Source organism: Heptranchias perlo, chromosome 28 (genome assembly GCF_035084215.1).
Source record: "Heptranchias perlo isolate sHepPer1 chromosome 28, sHepPer1.hap1, whole genome shotgun sequence".
Classification (NCBI taxonomy): Eukaryota; Metazoa; Chordata; class Chondrichthyes; order Hexanchiformes; family Hexanchidae; genus Heptranchias; species Heptranchias perlo.
The window spans coordinates 22,307,310-22,328,434 of record NC_090352.1 but is presented as its reverse complement, the minus strand read 5'-3'; the positions used below and the strand labels follow the sequence as shown (position 1 = coordinate 22,328,434).

Below are 21,125 nucleotides of genomic sequence, written 5' to 3'. Positions count from 1 at the left end.
CCTGCCCGCTCCCCTTAACCCCTAATTCCCTTTACTTCCAGGAAACTGTCGATTTCTGTTTTAAATTTATTCAATGATATTACTGCGCCTGAGCGCATTTGATCGCCTGGGCGATCCAGTAGCTTTGTGCTCAGAGGATTACATCTTCTGACTAAGTACCAGTGGCGAGGAATCGTGCCTGTGATTTTCGGATGTGTGCTGGCGCTCGAGGATCCTCACTGCGGGAGGAATTTTAACTTTGGGCGACAGTGTAAAATGGGCCACATCGAATTGGCCACCCATTATATACCACGCCCGAGTTTTGTTTTTCATTCCATTGACTTTCCAGTGAGTGCTGGCAGTTTACTCAATCATGGGAGTATTACACCTAAGCCGAATCTTGCTGACATCCACATATGTCCATTTTTGCAGCAGATTAAGGGACCCTGGTTGAATTTCCTACCCCCACCTTCAGCCCAGGGGTGACCAGGCCTATCATGGTGCGATAGCACTGTACTGACTGAGATCATATAATTCAGCACAGACCTGGGAATGTCTTCGTAGTGCGTGGCTCAGTCCCACACTGCTAAACTATCAGGAGATCTCCACCTTTAGCTCTTAAAGTAGCAACACAATAGCATACAACGAAAGTTCCGTGAGGAGACATTTTTACATAGCCACAATCCAATCCCGAATTAAGCAATAACTTGAACATAAAGTTGTTATATTTATTTTTGTATTTAATACTGGCATTAACACTTCTGGCAAGACTTTGTGTATTGATACTGAATTTTTGAAGAGTGTTTGTTGGGGTTAATTTTACAAGATTCCTGCTGCTGGCAGGGGCCTTGCTCGCCAATTGTGCATATTGGGAAATTGTGGGCGCACTGCCCGGGATTTTTCACCTGCGTTTACTCGACGTGAGCAGCTGCCGGGCGAAGCTCCCTGCTGCCGGTGCAAACCCGCAGCATTGGCCCAAACAATAACTCGCCAGATCAAAGATAAGTATTGGAACATAACACCACAAGCAGTAGCTGAATTCTTGTAATATTTTTGCAGCATTTTTGACCGACAACTTTACATGTTATTTAGGAAGATGAAAGTGAGCAGTCCGGAAAGCAAGATGGTTTAGTTGCCGGCCATGCCTATAGCGTCACTGCAGTAAAAAAGGTAAATAATCACTAAGAAGGATTCTGTATCTTCTTATTTCAAAGTTACAGTCCTCCCCCTCCCGCCCTAGCCATCATTCTCTGTTTCGTAGGATGTGCAGGCAGCCTGTTCTTTCATAGTTACCCCTTGAGAAAGGGATTAGATCCCAGTAGGTGTTACATTGTACCCCTGCACAAGTCAGCACCCCCAGAATCATACCCCAGCACGAGTCAGCACCCCCAGGACGGTACCCCAGCACGGGTCAGCACCCCCAGGACTGTACCCCAGCACGGGTCAGCACCCCCAGGACGGTACCCCAGCACGGGTCAGCACCCCCAGGACGGTACCCCAGCACGAGTCAGCACCCCCAGGACTGTACCCCAGCACGAGTCAGCACCTCCAGGACGGTACCCCAGCACGAGTCAGCACCCCCAGGACGGTACCCCAGCACGGATCAGCACCCCCAGGACGGTACCCCAGCACGGGTCAGCACCCCCAGGACGGTACCCCAGCACGAGTCAGCATCCCCAGGACGGTACCCCAGCACGAGTCAGCACCCCCAGGATGGTACCCCAGCACGGGTCAGCACCCCCAGGACGGTACCCCAGCACGGGTCAGCACCCCCAGGACGGTACCCCAGCACGGGTCAGCACCCCCAGGACGGTACCCCAGCACGAGTCAGCACCCCCAGGACGGTACCCCAGCACGAGTCAGCACCCCCAGGACGGTACCCCAGCACGAGTCAGCACCCCCAGGACGGTACCCCAGCACGGGTCAGCACCCCCAGGACGGTACCCCAGCACGAGTCAGCACCCCCAGGACGGAACCCATTGATTTTGATATAATTGATGTTGATATAAATGTGGTAGCCAGTTGCACATTGCAAGATTCTACAAATGAGACGGTGATATTGGTTGAGTGGAATGTTGGTTTGAAAATTGCTGTGGGATCTTTAACAACTGTGTCATCAGGCAGACAGGCCTCAAGTGTCTGCCAGCACATAGATGGCTGGTACATTGAATGTATTATTTCTTTTGGTGGGGGAGGGTAAGTAGCAGCAAAAGACAGTGGCAACAGGATTTTGGGGCCAGTCTTCATGAAGATGCAAATAGAGTGACCCTAATAGAAGATCAGAGCCACTGAGGGAAAACTATTAAAATTACCCCCAGCGCATCCTCCCAGCATCCATTTTCACTTCTTGGATGCATCAGCTGCATTATAGGGAACTGGCCTTATTTTCATTGTAAATGTGTTCTTGATGAACCTTGCACACGGTGGTGTTTTCCATTCATATTTCCCTGAGCTCAGTGCATCAAGGGCAGAGTAGGCCTCAATTCTCTGTGCCTGATGATATGGGACTCCAGTGCCTGAAGCCTTGCAGTGGTTTGGGTGAAACAGGCTGCATTATTGATGTTATCTAGCATGTGGTTCTCCATTGTGTTATTTTTTGGATGACTCAGCCTCTCCCAGCTGAAGGAGTTGTCTACGACTGAGTGTTGTCGACTGGCACGCTCCAAGGTCCAGGAGTACGTGCTGCAGGACTCACTGAGGCGAGGTGCGACCTACGCAAAGGCTCTATGGGGAAAGGCCACCGTGTAAGGCCACCCCGCCTTGTATTGTACACCATGAATAATAAGAAATACTGTGTTTGAATTGTAATAATGAGATTGCTTTGTGTACGATCTGTAGTGTTTTGGTTTGAATTGTACTGGTTTGGAATTGTGATATTTACATTGAACTGTGTGAACCTTTTAAATTCTATGAAATAAAGTATAATTTGAAATTTAAAAAAAAATCTCCTTCCCAAGGCAAATGCCTGACTTGTGTTCTGTAAAATTGAGAGGAGGGACTTGCTTAATGATGAATCACAGGTAGAAGCCTGCTCCCTAGTGGCACACTGCATTGGAGCACTCTGCTGTTGGATGACACCTGGGTTTGATTGTTTCAGATCTGCCCACTATGGTTTTATTCTGTACAACCCATTAATCATCCATTTTTATTGATTTAGTTCCTAGCTGTTTCTTGCCCTAACTTAAAAACAAACTGGTCTGGCTCTATGGGTGAGGCCTGAGTAATGGATCTAGTTGTGCATCTGTATTTTTCTCCCTTCCACCTTCCTCTTGCCCCTCAGTAACTCCTTCTTCACTTTCAGGGCTGTTCACACTGACTGATGGCTCTTGTTTGTCATCTTTTGGTGTTAATAAAGCAGAGGCAACTACAATCGCAACCTATCAAAATTCCTGATGTGGAGATGCCGGTGATGGACTGGGGTGGACAAATGTAAGGACTTGCACAATACCAGGTTATAGTCCCAACAGTTTTATTTGAAATCACAAGCTTTCGGAGCTTTCCTCCTTCGTCAGGTGAGCGAAGGAGGAAAGCTCCGAAAGCTTGTGATTTCAAATAAAACTGTTGGACTATAACCTGGTGTTGTGCAAGTCCTTACATTTATCAAAATTCCAAATGAGGTATATGCAGAATTTTCTAATGGTGTTTCTCTCGGCCAAAAAATAAATTTAAAACATTTTTGGAGCACTTAAGAGTTTTTTTTATTAGCGTGTATTTCTACAAATAAATTCTACACTCATGTTTTCCCTGCTGTGCGCCATTGATGCCTCCCAGCTCCCATCGATGTCGATATAAAGGAAGTGAACCCTAAAGATACTGACTATACTTTTTAAAACTTTATTTCCTATAGCTAACCACTCCAAGAGGGAGAGTCCCCCTCGTTCGGATTCTCAATCCATGGGGATCAGGGCAAAATATGGAATGGACAGGTGACTGGAGCGATGAGTAAGTTTCATTATTACTGTAATTGCACTGTTGAACTACATAACGAGAAAGCTCATTAAGCCACATTTTTGAAATTATTTATTTCAATATGGGGGCAGAGATCCTTATTCCCAAGCACTCATTTTACATTGGGTACTATTAAAGTTAGTAGTCAAGGAACTGCATCTAAATTTAATCCTAAAAACTGATGTCAGGATACAGCATTATGAAAGTGTAAATTTAGCAATACTGCCTAGCAATGCCAGGGGTCTCTTAGAATTCCCACTTAGTTTGCACCTGATCCAAGATTTGTGTATCGGTTCGAAGATATCTAATGTCTGAGAAACTAGCCCACCAAATTCCAATCTTCACACATAGCATGTATGATGCGCTTTGCCACTCACACGAAAATGGTTTTCACTGTTTGGGATTCTGAAGTAAGCTGCTGTATCTCTGAGCTGTACTGACAGCGAATTGCCTCCATTGCTTCCTTGGCACATGGCATAGCAGAGGATGACTCGTAGGAGCAGAGAAATTCTCCTAAGTTTCACATGGCACCAAAGGTGTACAGTCTGGATCCAGCCATTGCATCTACAGGCCCAGGTGCAGCTACTCAATGACTGAAGAGCACTGGTTCTGAAAGCTAAGGTTTAGCAGTGCGGCAGTCACTGAGCTGTGCCTTCTGCGTCAGGAAGACAACCTCACTCAGAGGGACAGCACAGCCAATGGCCATCGTGGTGACCAAGGCCCTCAATTTCTATGCCTCCATCTCCTTCCCGACCAATGGAGGGGACATCAGCAGTGTCAGCCAATTTGCTGTCCATAGATGCATCATACAGGTAACTGATGTGTTAGTCACCTTCATCTCCTTTCCCACTGACAACAACAACAGCACAACTGGCTGGCCATTTCAACTGGACCATTGGCTTTCCTAAACTGTGGAAATTCTACCCTGGAGTGTTTTTGCCACAGGGAGTAATTGAGGCAGGGACCATTCGATCCATTAGGGAAGAATGAACATTAGTAGCAGAGGAAAATATAGGAATATGGGAGAGACCAGGGCAGTGAAATAGCTTTGGATTGCTACAGGGAATGGGCTGAATGGCCTACTTCTGTGCTGTACACCTTTTGTTCTATCACACTCACCTTTAATGCTTTAGCTATATTATGTTCAGCATATTCTTCTAAAATATCAGGGTTTGTTGTGCCTGGGACCTTCTCCGTTTCTGTTCTGCTTCCTTTTATTATCAAGCAAGTAGACATGTAGTCTTGGGATTGTGCACACTAGGTGACATACAGCCATCCTTCCTATCTGATATTAAATAGGCACTCATCATTGCAGCTGGGTTGGCTCACAGAGGTTTCCTGTGTCAAGCCATCTTAAGATTTCTGGGCGCCTGCAGTTTGAGTTATAAGTTGCTGCCTGTGTTTCTCCCAAGTTGTAGTATGAACGTGGGTGTCAAGCATTCAGTGAGCTTTTTCTCTCCTGGGCAGAGTGCATAAAATAATTGTCAGAATATGAGGGTTCACTTTGTGACACATCTATTTGAGATAGGTATTTGGTATTCAAAATTGCATTGCAGATTTTCTTCAGGTCAGCCATCTCCTTCCTGTACCATACAGGAGAGCACTCCATTCCCTCACATCATGAATGATGCTCAGTCAAAAAAACGGGTCACACACATAATTCCTACCTACATTTTCCAGGAATTTAGCAATGTAACCCCCTAGCCTACTCTTCCTTGAACAAATACAAGGGTTTATGTACCTCTTTTAACCATTTAACTGTGGCTCTGTCTGTAAATCAGTTCCACTGCTTCCTTAGTCAGCCTGGCAAATTGCACAATTTAGCTCTGGTTTTGATTAATCCTTGGAGCTAAACCCAGTGATATCAGGATTTAACGGGCAGGACAAATTTCTTCCCAAAAACTTTCAATATCCCACAATTTAGCCACAAATTTCTAGGATCTGAGCATAAAAGATTTGAGTAAAATCATGGTCATGACATTTCCTGGAGTACAGTCCAAGGTGCCGCTGTACCGTCTGGGAGGAGAATTCCCCTGACTGCTGTGTGGCAGTGACATAAATGTAGTGGGAAGATTTTCTCTGATCACCAATTCTAGTGAAATCATCATGTTTTATGATGCTTTTACAAGTAGAAATAGCAAATGGAGGAACTCTTTCCCCCTATATTTATAATGTCACTGACACATAGGGAATGGGGGAAATCGCTCCAATATTTTAACCATTGGGGAGGAGGTTGCTACTCTTTTGATGCAGTTTTATTCAATTACTAAAGTGAAACCTGTGAAAATTTGACCAGTCTGTATTACTGTACAGATTTTGCAAAAGATGCATTAAAGAAGGCAATGTCTTTATACCCATTAAGGAAGAATCCCTGAGCAGTCTCACAGAAATTTCATCACAATCATATCACATGCAAGCGGCAGAGTGGTTTTTCGATACGATTACATGTTTTGATGTGCACTCCACCTTCACCTGTGAGTCTTTTGACAAACAAAGGAATAAAAGTTTACCAATTTATGATAAAGACTTTGGCCTCAAATGAGCAAATCTTTCCCATTCCCAAATGCTGTAAAATTGTGACATTTTTGCCCTTCCATAACACCCTGCCCACTACTTGGTAAATTGGTCTCCTGGCACAAATTACATGTTATTTTACTTTGAAATGAAACCGTGGCAAACTGTTTAGACAAGATTTTAAGAAAAATATGAAATGAGAACAGAAAATGCTGGAAATACACAGCAGGTCTATAAAAAGACTGGTTAAAATTTCAGTTGTAGAACCTTAAGAACTGAGTTCTGACAAAGGGACTACACCTGAAATATTAACCTATCTTTGCTCTTTACAGATGCTGATGGGCCTGCTGCACATTTTCAACAATTTCTGTTTCTTATTTCAGATTTCCAGCATCTGCAGTTGTTTTCTTCTTATTTAAAGTTATCTCGCTATTGAAAGGGGGAGATTAAAACTCACGAGGGGAGGAACATCACCTCCAAAACTGGGTTTGTAGATAGCTCAGATGGATGGTCTCCTTTTGATGGCTATAAGATTTCGATGGGAGAGGTGTTGTCCACTTTCTATCCATTACTTGTGGGAGCAGATCACAGCACAAGACTAGCTACTGTTAGATTGCCACTAAATGTTGCATTCCGTATTGGGTAATATTTTTGGTGTCAGAATAGAAATAACGTTCCATTTCCAGCACTGGTATCACTCTGTGTGCAAACATTCAAGGAAAAAATGTGCAGGGAATCATGGGTGCAAAATTGCACCTGAACACTAGGTGGCGCAGCATTAGCTGCAGCCACGATTTGTTTAAGTCACCAGGCTGTCCAGTTTGAACAACAACGATTTGCATTTGTAAACTATCTTTAACATAATAAAAATGTCACACTGCACTTCACAGGTGAGAGAGTGGCCTAAGCAGTTGCAGGAAGGATTAGGGGAGCTAAACCAAAGGAGAGTTGAAAAGATGGAAAATGGAAGAGATTTAGGGACACAGTTCCAGAGGGTGGGACTTAGAGAGCTGAAGAGCTCTGCTGCCAAGTAAGGATTGCTGGCATGAAGATTTGTAGTCAATTTAAACAACAACTCTCAAGAGACTCTATAGCATGAGTCAAGCTTTATGCTGTTAAGGCCTAAGTCAAAGTCTAGTGTAGCAATATTCTTCCACCTTCAATTGAAGGCATGAAATGAAATCATTAGCTGAAATAAACTGGTGGGATCTCTGTTCATTGCCTGGGTGCTATGCATTTACCTAGATATCTGGGAAAGGAAAACACTCCATAGGCCATGGAGAGCTAGGGATCATTGACAAGAGCGAGACACAGAAGTCAAAAAAATAACTGGATTGAAAAAGGATCAAGAAACCCCCCCAAAACATACCACTGATCTCACATTATTGGGTGAGGTCAGCCATTTGGGGTTCAGGCACACTTGGTGCCTGAGGAGCAGTGGACCTGCAAGGGTACCACAGTATTGGCTCCATTGAGATGCTGGAAAATTGGGGAAATCACAGTTGAGCCTGAGCTTGCTCTCACCTTCCAGTAGGGGTCACTGTATAGCAATCGAGAGCAGGAACTGGGGCGGTGGGGGGGGGGATGGGGGAGGTGGGAAGTGTCTAGTCAGGATGCTCCAGGCATCGTAAGTGTGGGGCAGGCTCGATGGACTAGCTAGTCTTTTCCTGCCTGTCATTTTCGTATGTTCATATATCTGCTTTATATCTGACTAAGCACGTTGTTTATATTTCAGTCTCATCTATGATCACCAGATGGATGTATACAACAAAATTGGCAGGGGCGTAAAACGGGTGGTAGCAAATCAGCCGCCCGTTATACAGCCTGCCCGATACTCCTGAGAGAACGGAAAATTGGACTGGGTGTATAACAAGCGGCCAATCTGCTCCACCCGTTTGAGAGCTCAGCCCATCATCATATCAACCTTTTTTCAAGAAACTATTTTTTAAAGTGAATTCAACATTCAAATAAACACTAATTTGTATTTGGGCATAATTATTATTTTATTAAGCAAGTGAACAATGGCCCTGATTTTCTTTCCCCATCTCCTACGTTAAAGGCACTTTATAAATACAAGTTGTTGTTGTCTAATCTTTCAAGTGCCTTTTGGGTTCTAGTCGGGTATCTTCTTTCTGGTTCACTTTTTCTAATCTGTACTTTTACTAATGAAGTAACATGCTGTGTTGTCTTGGTGAAGTTTCATGAAGGGAGTTTTTGTACATTGTCTCGAGGCTTATGATCACTTCCCACCTCATAATTTCATTTGACACATATTGGTGGGAATTTTTGTACCCAAATGCTACAGCTGCATGTTTTTTCTCTACTTGTGCACACCTGCATTGAATTCATGTAAATGTTCATAAAGCTTAAACTATAGGCTGGTTGTTCCTCCTGTAGTAATACTGTGCCCATTCCTGAAACTGGAAGCAGCAACTCTAATCCTCACGGGCTTGATCACATAATAGTATTTCAACACTGGGGTTTGTTTTAGGCTTTGCAGTTAAAAGAAAAAAAGACATGCATTTATATAGCGCCTTTCATGATCTCAGGATGTCACAAAGCGCTTTACAGCCAATGAAGTACTTTTTGAAGTGTAGTCCCTATTGTAATGTAGGAAACATGGCAGCCAATTTGCACACAGCAAGGCCTCACAAACTACAGTGTGATAATGACCAGATAATCTGTTTTTAGGTGTTGGTTGAGAGATAAATATTGGCCAGGACACCGGGGAGAACTCCCCCGCTCTTCTTTGAAATAGTGCTCTTGTGTTCATCAGTTCAATGACATACTTAATCTCCTGCCGTAAGTCGGCGAAACCCTCCGGGAAATGGCGTTTAAGCGGTTTCTCCAGAATTTTAGCTGAAGTTACAGTGGGAGATTGGGATAACCCCTGTGGAAATTCTACCCCCTATATCTTTTCCAAGTAGCTTTCTGACTGAGATGGCAGGAACTTGCCCAAGTCATTCACCAGCCTAAGGTACTTTTGTGCTTTTTTGTTGCTGGTGTTTGTGCGAGCAATCAAACACACAAAATGTTTCCATCAGTCTTGAGTCCCTCTTAGTGAGCCTGACCTTTTGTACTTTAAATTGTGCTTGTTCACATTCAGCTTCACATTGTGTTCCCTTAATCATTGTAGGATTTTTTCCAACCTTTGGTCATGTTTCTGTTCATTCTCTCCCCAAATCAAGATATCATGAACAATAATATCTACTTGTTCACTGTCATCTAACGTGTGATGTTATATGTTGGAAAATTTCTGGAGCTGAGGTGATCCCAAAGGACATTCTGGTATACACATATCTGCTAAAAGAGCACTACTTCCTATATCATCCTCGTTGAATGGTTTTCTTTCTGTGGAGTTGGAGTTTGGAGAATGGTTTTTAAAAAATCATAAAATAGATATAGATCAGGAAGACCGTTCAACACATCTTAGTGCATCCCTCCCTCCCTCAAAGTGATCCTACAATGCCCCCATCATGGCCTCCAAAATGTTTGTCTCCACTACCCTATCTGGAAGTTCATTCCATGGATTTATCTCACTTTGTGTGACAAAGAACTTTTTCACAGTCTTAAATTTGCCTTTCACTTGTTTGAACCTGTGCCTTCCCATCCTATTGTCAAGGTTGGTTAGAAGTAGTCTTGGAGAATTACCTTCTAACCTGCTTATTGTATATCTCTACATAAGGCCCCCTCTTTGTTGCCTTCTTTCAAGGTTGAAGAACCCAAGTTTCTCCAGTCTTTCATCCTAACTCAGTCTTATGGCTCTTCCCTGAACCGTTCCAGAGCCTGGTTATTACCCTTGTGTGTTGGTGACCAGAGCTGACCATACCTTTCAACCTTTTCTGTAGTGTCTGATTGGATTGTCAACTTTCCATTGGGCACTTGTGACTGAGGTGACACTGATGCTCATGGCACAGAATGAGAATTGAAAGATTCTCTAAAGTAACCCCACAGAGAATTGATGACTTGGACCTTTGGAGCTCAGTCTTGCACTGTTAAAGTATGATTTATATAAAATGATTCACTCCATTTGTAATTTTATGAGCAGTGCAGACTTGTAAAATTGGACCTCATATTATTACTTTAATCCAAATGTCTCAACAAAGCTTTTGTAAACAGCATCCAGCTCACCCTAAAAAAAGGCCACAAAAACAGTGTGAGTAATCGTTGTTCAAAACACTGCTGCTCTCAATGCAGGCAGCAAGGGAGAGGAGCCAGCTGTACCATTGAATGTCACACTGCATAGGAGCAGGATTAGGCCATCCAGTCCCTCGAGCCTGTTCCGCCTTTCAATTAGATCATGGCTGATTTATATCTTAACTCCATTTACCCACCTTGGTTCCGTAACCCTTAATACCCTTGCCTAACAAAAATCTATCAATCTCAGTTTTGCAATTTTCAATTGACTTAGCCTCAACAGCTTTTTGGGGGAGAGAGTTCCAGATTTCCACTACCCTTTGTGTGAAGTAGTGCTCTCTGACATTACCCCTGAACGGCCTAGCTCTAATTTTAAGGTTATGTCCTTTTGTTCTAGACCCTCTCACCAGAGCAAATAGTTTCTCTCTAACTACCCAATCAAATCCTTTATGTATCTTAAATGCCTCAATTAGATCACCCCGTAATCTTTTATACTCGAGGGAATACAAGCCTGGTCTATGAACCCTTTTAGCCCCAGTATCAAATACCAAAGCCAGTAATCAGATAGCGTAAAGTCTCAATTCTGTTTTAATACTAGTCCTGTGTAGTGACTAAAAAAACTCTAATATCAAACAAAAAAAAGCTGGAGAATGACTTCTTTAACAAAGAAAAATGTCAATGTGTGAATTTTGAATTTTACAGAAACTCCCTACAGTTTGAACTTTTTGAGTAACTGATCACTTTGCTATTATTTAAAATATCACAAACCATAGATGGATGCCTGTATTATAGAATACATGGGTTGTGTTCATGGTGCACTCAGAAGAAAATGCTAAATGCTAATTTTATAATGTTTCACTGCCATTTTTTTCCTGAATTATTTTTCCTGCTTGTCTACAGCCACCTTCCCTACAGAGGGTTAGTGCCACTCTAAAATAAACACTTGTGCTGGACCTCGATAGTTATCACCCATTTTTTCCTCCATTTGAGAACACTGCAAGTTGAGGGTCTCTGTCTCGCTGCCAGGCTGAAGGACAAATAAATAGGAAGCTGAATTTGGACAAACTACTCTCAAGATGTTAAGTGCAACAGTGCTACGTACTGCCAGAAAATATACACCACCTCAGGAAAAATTACCCAAGGGGAGAAGGGTTAGGAGCCGATCCTGGAGGGGTTGAGCACAGGCTGGCTTAAGACATCATCTCAAAATGTTTTAACTTTTTTTTTATTCGTTCACGGGATGTGGGCGTCGCTGGCAAGGCCGGCATTTATTGCCCATCCCTAATTGCCCTCGAGAAGGTGGTGGTGAGCCGCCTTCTTGAACCGCTGCAGTCCGTGTGGTGACGGTTCTCCCACAGTGCTGTTAGGAAGGGAGTTCCAGGATTTTGACCCCTGGCCCCAAGTGTAGAAATTGTTCTTTTTGCAATGAGCCATTTTTTTTGCCAGATGGTAAACACAAAGCAGATCCCCAGTTGATATTTTCAGTCACCTGTTAGCACATAGAGGGAGGTTAGCATACGGGCTTGTGGGAAGAGATGCATGAGAAGTTGTGATTGCTGAGTTTTAGTCTCTCAGGTATTATTTGGTATTATTTAACTTTTTAAGTATGGGATTTCTCTGAATTTTAAATAGGAATCTACTGATAATGCTTGTTATTGATGATTTGATTTAAAGGCCTCATTTTAAATGTCAACTCCAAACTTTTAACACTGCCCATTTGTCAGACTCTGCCCTGACGGGAAGCAATAACAGAATTTTTTTATTTTTCTTGCAAACCCAACCTGGCAGATTCTGTTGGGGTAGTTTCAATACTTAGGAACATACATGTCTGGAAAGGATCATTTTCGTCCTTCTGGCTGGGCCCAGAGTAAAAACTGAATTCACCATTCATCACCTGGATTCCCCCAATTGACAGAAATGATATTCCAAGACAGTTTGGTACTTATGAAAATTATGGGTGTGGGAAACTTAGTGTTGCGCTAATGCAGTAGGGGGTGTCCTTCTGAGGGTGGGTGGTACGGCTTGTTGTGGGAGAGTGCAGAGGAACTTTTATGTTGCACTCAACTCATCCTGTACTCATGATGTGGCGATGCCGGTGATGGACTGGGGTGGACAAATGTAAGGAATCTTACAACACCAGGTTATAGTCCAACAGTTTTATTTGAAAACCACAAGCTTTCGAAGGCTTTCTCCTTCGTCAGGTGAAGTGGTATACTCCAGCTGAGAGTGCTTGATGTTTATACTAGATGCAAATGTTCAAAAGACATTTCATTCTCCAGCACTTGCATCCTATACCTTGATAAATATAAATAAAAATTCACTCCACAGGGGAATAAAATATCCAATATATCCTCGTGAAAATTATAGCACATTTCTTCAGGCATCCCCATTTTTGACATCTCTGAATTGTCACGTTTGTGTTGGAAATTCTGTAAGCCTGAAATTCTGAATAACTCTACCCCTTTGAAAGAAGAAATGTGATAGCCTCATGATGCTTAGAAAAAAAGAAGTGTTGATTAACATGATATTCCTCCTTTCTGCAAGTTCTCCACTATGGAATCAAATCCCGATCTGGACTAGGGAATCATTTGGATTTACCAAGAAGGATGATGGTGAATTCTGGTAGGACATTTCAATCCATCGATTTCACATTATTAAACATTCGTAGTTGGTAGGTCTTCCAGCCAGCTCTGTCATAGTTAAAATCCATGTCTCATTTTATAGGATGAAGTTTGATGACTTCTGTGAAAAGTTTGCAAATGTCACAGTTTTGACTCTGGGGCCTGACTTTGATGGTGATGGAGGTGCAGGTAATGACAGGAATTTTAACAGGTTTATTAAAGGATGTTACTTACTTTCTGTGGTTGAGGCGAGGGGGGACTGCTGCTTATATTCAAAAATAGTTTAAGGAAAGAAAATTAAAAGCAGCTTTTTGCCTCTTAAGACCAATCATGAGAAATCCATCTACATGAGATGGGGTGGGGAGGAAAGTATTAACAAAAAATGAGTATTGAGCTCTAAGCCAGACCTGGCATTAGTTGAACAAAGGTCAAGAATCACCACAATACTGACAGTAGTGAATAGCACAGAAGACATTTTTGCTGCACATAATGGGTGCAGCAACCACTGCCAGGTATCTCTTGGTGCAGCAGGAGAAGGAGAAGGTAGCAGCCTGGGAGGGTGAAGGTTTAGGAAGCACGCAACTTACAGAACAAGCCACCTCAGGTGGCAGACCAGATGTGTCCGCTACCCATATTGGAAGGGCACGGCATGATGAGCACAGCATTACTACTGTTAGTGGAGGTCACCACCGCACTCAACCTTTATGCTAGATGGACCTTCCAGGCATCCCTGGGGACATCAGAGGAATTAGACACTTTTCTCTGCACCACTTAATTCGGCCAGTAACTGATACCTTGTTTGTCCACACACCACATGCATATACCTCAGCATCAATCACCAGCTGTAATAGTAGAGGCAACTAGTTCTTCCAAATTGGTGGCTATCCAAGATATAGAAATCACTGACTATATGCATGTAGCTGTTCATGTGTTTATGGACAAACCTATAACACACCTAAATAGCAATGGCTATTATCCCTTCGCCATGCTTTTTGGGTGTATGCATGGGCCTAAATATTCTGAGTACACACTAGTGATGGGGAACCATATTTCCAGCCAATACATAGTGGAAAATTGTGAGTAATGTACCAGGAATTTCTAATATGCACTGTAGCAGGTGAGGTTCCTTGTCACTGGCCTATACTTGGAAAAGTACCCCCCTGTGCCAGTGTATATGAGGTGGTGTATGCACGTATGTGGGAGTGATATCTTGGGCAAGGAAAGATAATGATGATTTTGATATTACTTAACATAAAATAGTACCACCTCATTTAATAAAATGGATATATTTGAAGCGTCAAACATATACTTAAATCTGAATTTACAGGACTTTTAATAAAATATATTAAAATATAAGCAGAATTTCTGCTTATCCATCATTTGATAAAACATAAGCTTATGTCTCACACTTAAACCTGAACAAGGCCTCACACATACACTTACGTATTACAGTTGCCCGGGGCCACCCGCCTCTCCTTCATCTCCCCCCCACCCCCCCCACCCCCAACACTGCTTGGCAAGTCTTTGAAAAAATAATTTTAGCTTCTGATTACTATTCACATCTTTTTAAAATGACTTCACTTTCTGTTGTTTTGCGTTGGAGAAATTCCCCTTCCCTCACCCTCCTTACTTCAGAGCTAATTCTTTCCCACACAGTGTGGCAGAACGTCACAGTTGTTTCAACATACCAATTGAGCTATCAGAGCCCAGAATGAAAATAGCAGATTGTTAAGGACCTATTAAGATTTTTCCACTCTTCACAGATGCTGGCAGCCTGCAGGAGGTGAAGAGTCAGTGGGTGACTGGAATTAACGCAGGTGGATGCAGAAATAATATGATTAAGTATAGCTGCAACCCTCAGTATCCCATCACTATCACAGAAACAGGTAAGAAAGAAGTTCTGAGTAAACGTCTCATTTCTCAAAATAAAAAGTTGTTGGATGTATCTCCCAGATGTTCCATTGCTTGTCACCTCTATTTGAGCTCCTCCACTCAAGTGAAAAAGTCTGCAAAAAGTTAATGGATGGACAGAGTTAACATGATAGATGAAATAGGTTAAATTATAGCAGAAAGAAAAGGAAAAATAATCAGGTGGGGGAAATAAATGAAAATAAGCTGTGCTAGAGCTTTGCCTTGCTTGGGTCTTGACTACTTACAAAGGATATGTAGCAGGTAATCAGACCAGAAGACCTTACCCAGCAAGTTTGGGGTGGGGGAACTAATATTAATTATAAAGGGGGGGTTAGATAAGTACACGAGGGAGAAAGGAATAGAAGGTTATGCTAATAGGTGAAGTAGCAGGGGGAAGAGGCTTGTGTGGAGCATAAACACAGGCGTAGACCGGTTGGGCCGAATGGCCTGTTTTGGTGCTGTAAATTCGATGTAATTTTGTGTAAAGCTAAATGAAAAAGTTCCTGAAAGAAAAACATTGTAAAAAGAAATGGGGAAAATGACAGCAGAATCCAGGATGGACAGTAAAGAATTTTTGTCAAGGGCCACATGATCGAATGGGTGCAGAAAGGAAATTGAAGATTTCAAGGGAAAAATTAGGAGTCTTAAGAATGACGAAAAGATAAAAAAAATAGAGCAAGAGGAAAGAACTTGATGAGCATCGGCCTGCCTGAGGGTGTGCAGAAGAAGAACATATTCTTGCAGCAATACGTACCTGAGTCTCCGGAGCTGACTAATGATTTCCACACAGTTGAATCTGAGAGCTTCAGAAAACATATCCCTCTTCGCCATTTTCTGATCAGGAGGTCCTTGCCAAAGCTGCTAGGTTACTTGGGATGAAAAGAAATGTAAAGTACCAGAACAAACAGTTAGCATAACTTTCCCTGACTTGTCTATTAAGAAAAAAGCCTGTATTTATATAATGCCTTACCACATCATCAGCATATCTCAAAAGTGCTACACACAGTGAATCGTTTTTGGAGATTTCTGAGCTGGTGTTTGCTAGGGTCAGATCAGGTGACACTGCATCTTCAGGAAGGCTGGCCTCTTCGTCCTGAAGTAGCAAAGGGGCCTTGACATTTTCAGCACCTGGAATGAAAAAGAGCAACAAGGGTTAGCTTTCTGTGAGAAGAAAGAGCAGAGAGAGATGAGTGACTAGTGAAAGCAGCTGCAGTTGGCCATGCAGAGTGTGTAGGGTGAGATAGAAGGAAGAAGGCAAAAAGAGGATAAGGTGTGAGAACACCCTGTGCGATGTCTCCTCCAGCGTTGCGACTCACCGCAGCCATGTGATGGTCACCATGTCTCCCTCCAGAGGGCAAAGGGTGTGCAGGTGGGCTTAGTTTTCAGCCGTGGTCAAATTTCTAGACCTAGGTCTTTTAAGTACTGTTTTTTCATTCAGTGTTTTCATAGTGTCTCCCAAAAGCAGAACTTTTTTATGATCTTGAAATTATATCTTTTTGAGACCTGCCCTTGTTAGTTGCTGAGTGTCCTAGGACTAATAATTACCCCAATTGAAATAATCTGTATATTAGTAATTATGTAGACTTAACCTATGTTTTCAGTTTCCTTAGTATGCTGGAATATCAAAACACAGATCAGAATGTTTACAGCTTAAAAAAAACTAAAGAACTTATTTAAAATCGTAAAAGATTAAGCATCAGAGTTAAGCAATATGAGAATGGTCCAGTAATTGATCATAACTGTCCTTTGCAAAATAAGGAATTACTGACCCTATTGAATCTTGAACATAAAGGGGTGGATTTCCAACCTGCCCTGAGTAGAACTGCTGCTGCAGATCGGCTGCCCATTATAGAAACCACCTGATTTCCATTAAGCGAACATGGTTTTGACCCCAAAATTAATGTTAAAATATGCCACGGACAAAATATCCCGCAATGTCATTTTAAACATTCTAAAATCTGTGACTGCCACGTCAACAGGATTGAAATTTATCTACAAAATTGGGACAGTTGAGAGGCAGTAGATACAATTAATAATATAGAACGTTAGTCATTGAATGCAGCAGCTACTGTGAGTAAAAAGCCATTCTTAGAACATAAGATACTACTGGTAATTAGCAACTACTGATTAATCAATCAGACTGCTTCATCTCGTTGTAGTTTGTGAACTTTTCCATCAATCTGTTCCAGGAACAATTTGCGCTGAAAATTCTGCTGCAGCATTGCCACGATGATTCCTGGGAACTATTATGATATGGTTCTCACTCAAATCTCAACATTTTAATACTTATTATAAAATTTGTAGTGATAGGCATAATCCTGAATATGATGACAATGATTTGCATAATGGAGTGTATCTGTTTACAAGTCTCATAAGATGATGTACAGGTCACCTCAGCAGGATGACTGCCCTGCCTTTAATAATCTCCTGACAGAGACACGTGCCAGTACAAGGGGTTGTAGATTTGTTTCATCTGATGGCTCAGTTGAAATTGGGATCTCGCCACAAGTCAGCAATAGAGAACCAAGTCCTTCCACTCTGCAATGCAGCAAAGTTGTATGTTAACACAAACGTGACTGTGTCTTTGAGCAGTACCTTTGCAGATAATGCTTTCATTTTTCATTATGCTGAAAAATGTCAATTTATCTTTTTATTCCAATTGCTTTCTCATTACTCTGAAATGTGCATGCATTCCTCAGTCGTTCTAATGAAACCTGTTCCATTAAATGAACAGAAATACTAACAGACTGTTTCTTGGCGTGTGCTGTCTGTCACTCCATAGATGTTCTTTCAAGTAGTGAGGAAGACCATGCCGATGGGACATGCTCTGTTCTGATATGTTTAATTCAGAATTATCGAAGGATGGACAGGAAGCTTGGAGTCTCAATGAATCCTATTGGGATCCAGATCTACAAGGTAATTTTCTGGCAAGGAAGCCACATTTCTTTGCAAGCAAATCCGTACAGCAAAGTTTCCTTGTTCAGGTGACTTACTTAAGAAAAAATATATATAAAAAAGTTTTTATAATATTTTCCTCTCCAATTCCTCCCCCCTTCCATTATATAGCACCTTATCATGTCTCTCAGCACTTCCAAAAATTCTTCACATCCAATGAAATGAATTACTATTGTTCTGAAGATAAATGTGGCAGTGAAGGCACTGACTCTTGCTGGTGTACTGTCCCAACTGCCCTTCAGTGCCTCCACTAGGAGTGAGTCTGCACAATGAGTGCTACCAGACTATTTAGCTGTGGAGGGGCATCACAGTTGATTAGCTGTCAACAGAGAACGAGAATCAATCCTGGCAATTTCCAGTCTGACCTTCTAAGCAGTGCATTGATTTTCTCATTCTCCTTTATAATAATAAAAACATCATTTTGATGTTCTGTGATAACATCTCTTAGGATATATAATGAGTTTGGTGCTGTCCATAACAGTGTCCAATACAAAGAAAAAACGATTAGGCTGAACTGAAATTGTTGTTTCTTTTTTCTTTCTGACAGTCTTCCGGCCCACGGACGGTTCTAACTGCAGAGCGTTTTACACATCATACAGAGGTTTCGGATTCAGGAGCCTATGTAGCCCAGAGAAGCATAAACCTCCGTAGTAAACTTCCACCAGGACACTATGTAATCATTCCAAGTACCTTTGCACCAGACACTGATGGAGCATTTATGCTACGCATATTCACTGACGCTGCAATTCAGTTCCATGATGGATTCAACCTTGTAACAGAAGGAATGCACTGAGCTTCCATGGCAGCTGTGAGGTTTGAACAACACTGTTCCAACAAGAGGAGGAAGAAAAGATTCTGCTGTTGAGTGATACAACCAACATAGGGGTTCAAACAGTCTCATGCATATGTCTGGTACAGCTGTACATGGGAGTTCAATCATCTCATGTCTGGTACAATTATACACAGAGGTTCAAACAACAGGATGATATACGTGCTTAATAGAAGCCGTAACTTTTCCATTTGGTTTTCACCCACCTCACAGGCCCTTCTTCCCAAGAACTCAATGTGACTATTACATAAAAGCTGCATTTAAGCTGCTTGTAGATCAACTCTATCCTTAATAAATATGGATTCAAGTATCGTTTCCTATTTTTTTAAAAAAGTTGTTATATTTAAGTTATGATTCTGATTGGAATCCAAGGCCAGTTATTTGAACCTGTGCATACATCATGTTACTGCATTTGTATTCTTGATGTGTGGAAAATTCCTAACACTTATCTCTTATGTCACCCTGCAACAACATTGTAGCATGAAATTATTTAATATTATAATATACTCTTCTGGTTGGCAATTTTTAGTGAGTTTCCTAAATCCAAAATCACTAACCAGTGATCCTCAGTTTTTATGGCTGATTTAGATATAGCAAATTATTAATCTGTATTTAATTTAGGTCTCTACTAGTCATCTGATTACCTAATTCAATCCATTTTGTTGTCATCTAAATTGGCCCATGAGAACCATGTGACCCATTATTCTAGTAATATGATTGGTCCATTAGAACATTATTGTTAATATTATCATCGATCAACCTCTCTGTAGCCAATCTCCCCACTCTCTATGGGTCTCCTAGGCTCTCTCCCAGCCCAGCCTTGAACTCACCACTTGCTCAGGTTCATCCATGAGATGCACTCTGGCCTCCACAGATAGCATCAGCTTGCTGACTCCATCCACAACCATCTCCCCTTCACCCCACCCTGACACCACCAGACCTGTACCCACTTGGTTTGCTGCATTCCCAGAGTTAATGCCTGATCTCTCAGCATCAGGATCTCTCCCTCCTCCCACTGTCTCACAATGAATGGGTACTTTCCATTCAGCAATGGCTCAGTGACTTTGGACAGCCACTGACATCAAAGCAAATGCTAAGATTCATGCCAAAATACCCTGCTTCTTTAAAATACCCTGCACCCAAGTCCAGGACCCTCTAAGCATTCCACTCTACCCTAGTCCTGCCCACCCATTACCAGGCTTGAATGTCCAACTATCTCCATGCCTCACACCCAGCTGCCATCTGCCAACTCCCTTTCGCCTCAATTTCAGCATTGCCACCAGTTCCTATTTTCCAGTAGTTGCACTTCACCTCCCAGGCTGGACTCCAGGCCACAGCCTCCTTCTCGCTATCAGTATTTTGCAACAGGCCTTTAGATCAGTCTTGGGATTTGACACCAGCCGTCCCTCTTGCTCCCAGGCCTCAACATAAGGCCTCTCATTTGATGCCGGACCTCAAATCAAAATTTACTGCTGTGACAGTAGGTTAAATAGTCTTAATTACAGAGGTTACAGAATACCGCACCATGCCCAAATCCACTTAAGGTAATAGACATTGAACTGATAGAGGTGGTACTCCCCAGCCCCAAGTCATGTAAGTAATGCTGCAGGAAATACACTAGTTATTACATTTTGTATTATTTACTGTTTAAATTATGTTTCAATGTCTAAGAATTTAATCCCAACAGAAGACAATTTATATACAGTACCATTTAAAAATTAAGGCAAAAGGTTTCTAAAAAGCTTGACTTCTAAAAGCTCTGGAGGTGGAATAATAGTGGTGGGATGAACAGTTCCTTTCAGTTGATTTAACTTGATTTATCTGAACTGTAATTCACAAACTACCAAAGCCTTGTGATGGTTTTGTTTGTGTCAAAAGTAGCATTTAAACATTTAACTGAATTGCAAAGAACATTTTTACAGTCATGTCAATAAAGATGGAATTTGGTTCATGTGATTGTTATGTCCCCGCCTTCATCTAATTGCATTCCTGGTGCCTGTGACATCATGATTGGGCTTTGATTAAAATGAACACATTTTACAACTTAACAATGCAAACAGGTAATAAAACAGGTGTATTGCATATTCTGGTACTGAACGATGCAAGTGTTTTTTTAAAAAACTTTGCTGGAGAACTGGTTTGTGATCAGGAGTCCACAGAAGTGAATTTCCACAATGGATGCCTTAGGCTGAAGTGCAATTACTCACAGTCTATAATAGCCTTGAAATTGC

General features: G+C 42.0%; 1 protein-coding gene across 1 annotated transcript in view; it reads left to right on the top strand.

Annotated features, from left to right (window-relative positions):
* Nucleotides 1–20,882, top strand: part of LOC137299265 (calpain-A-like) — a 41,529-nt gene extending 20,647 nt beyond the window's left edge. Inside the window, exons 7-13 of the mRNA XM_067967925.1 lie at nucleotides 1,072–1,149; nucleotides 3,827–3,921; nucleotides 13,123–13,200; nucleotides 13,303–13,388; nucleotides 14,963–15,085; nucleotides 17,893–18,026; nucleotides 18,613–20,882. Of these exons, the coding sequence (XP_067824026.1) occupies nucleotides 1,072–1,149; nucleotides 3,827–3,921; nucleotides 13,123–13,200; nucleotides 13,303–13,388; nucleotides 14,963–15,085; nucleotides 17,893–18,026; nucleotides 18,613–18,858 (840 nt within the window). The 3' untranslated portion in view covers nucleotides 18,859–20,882. The remainder of the gene's footprint in view (nucleotides 1–1,071; nucleotides 1,150–3,826; nucleotides 3,922–13,122; nucleotides 13,201–13,302; nucleotides 13,389–14,962; nucleotides 15,086–17,892; nucleotides 18,027–18,612) is intronic.
* The last annotated feature ends 243 nt before the right edge of the window (nucleotides 20,883–21,125 follow it).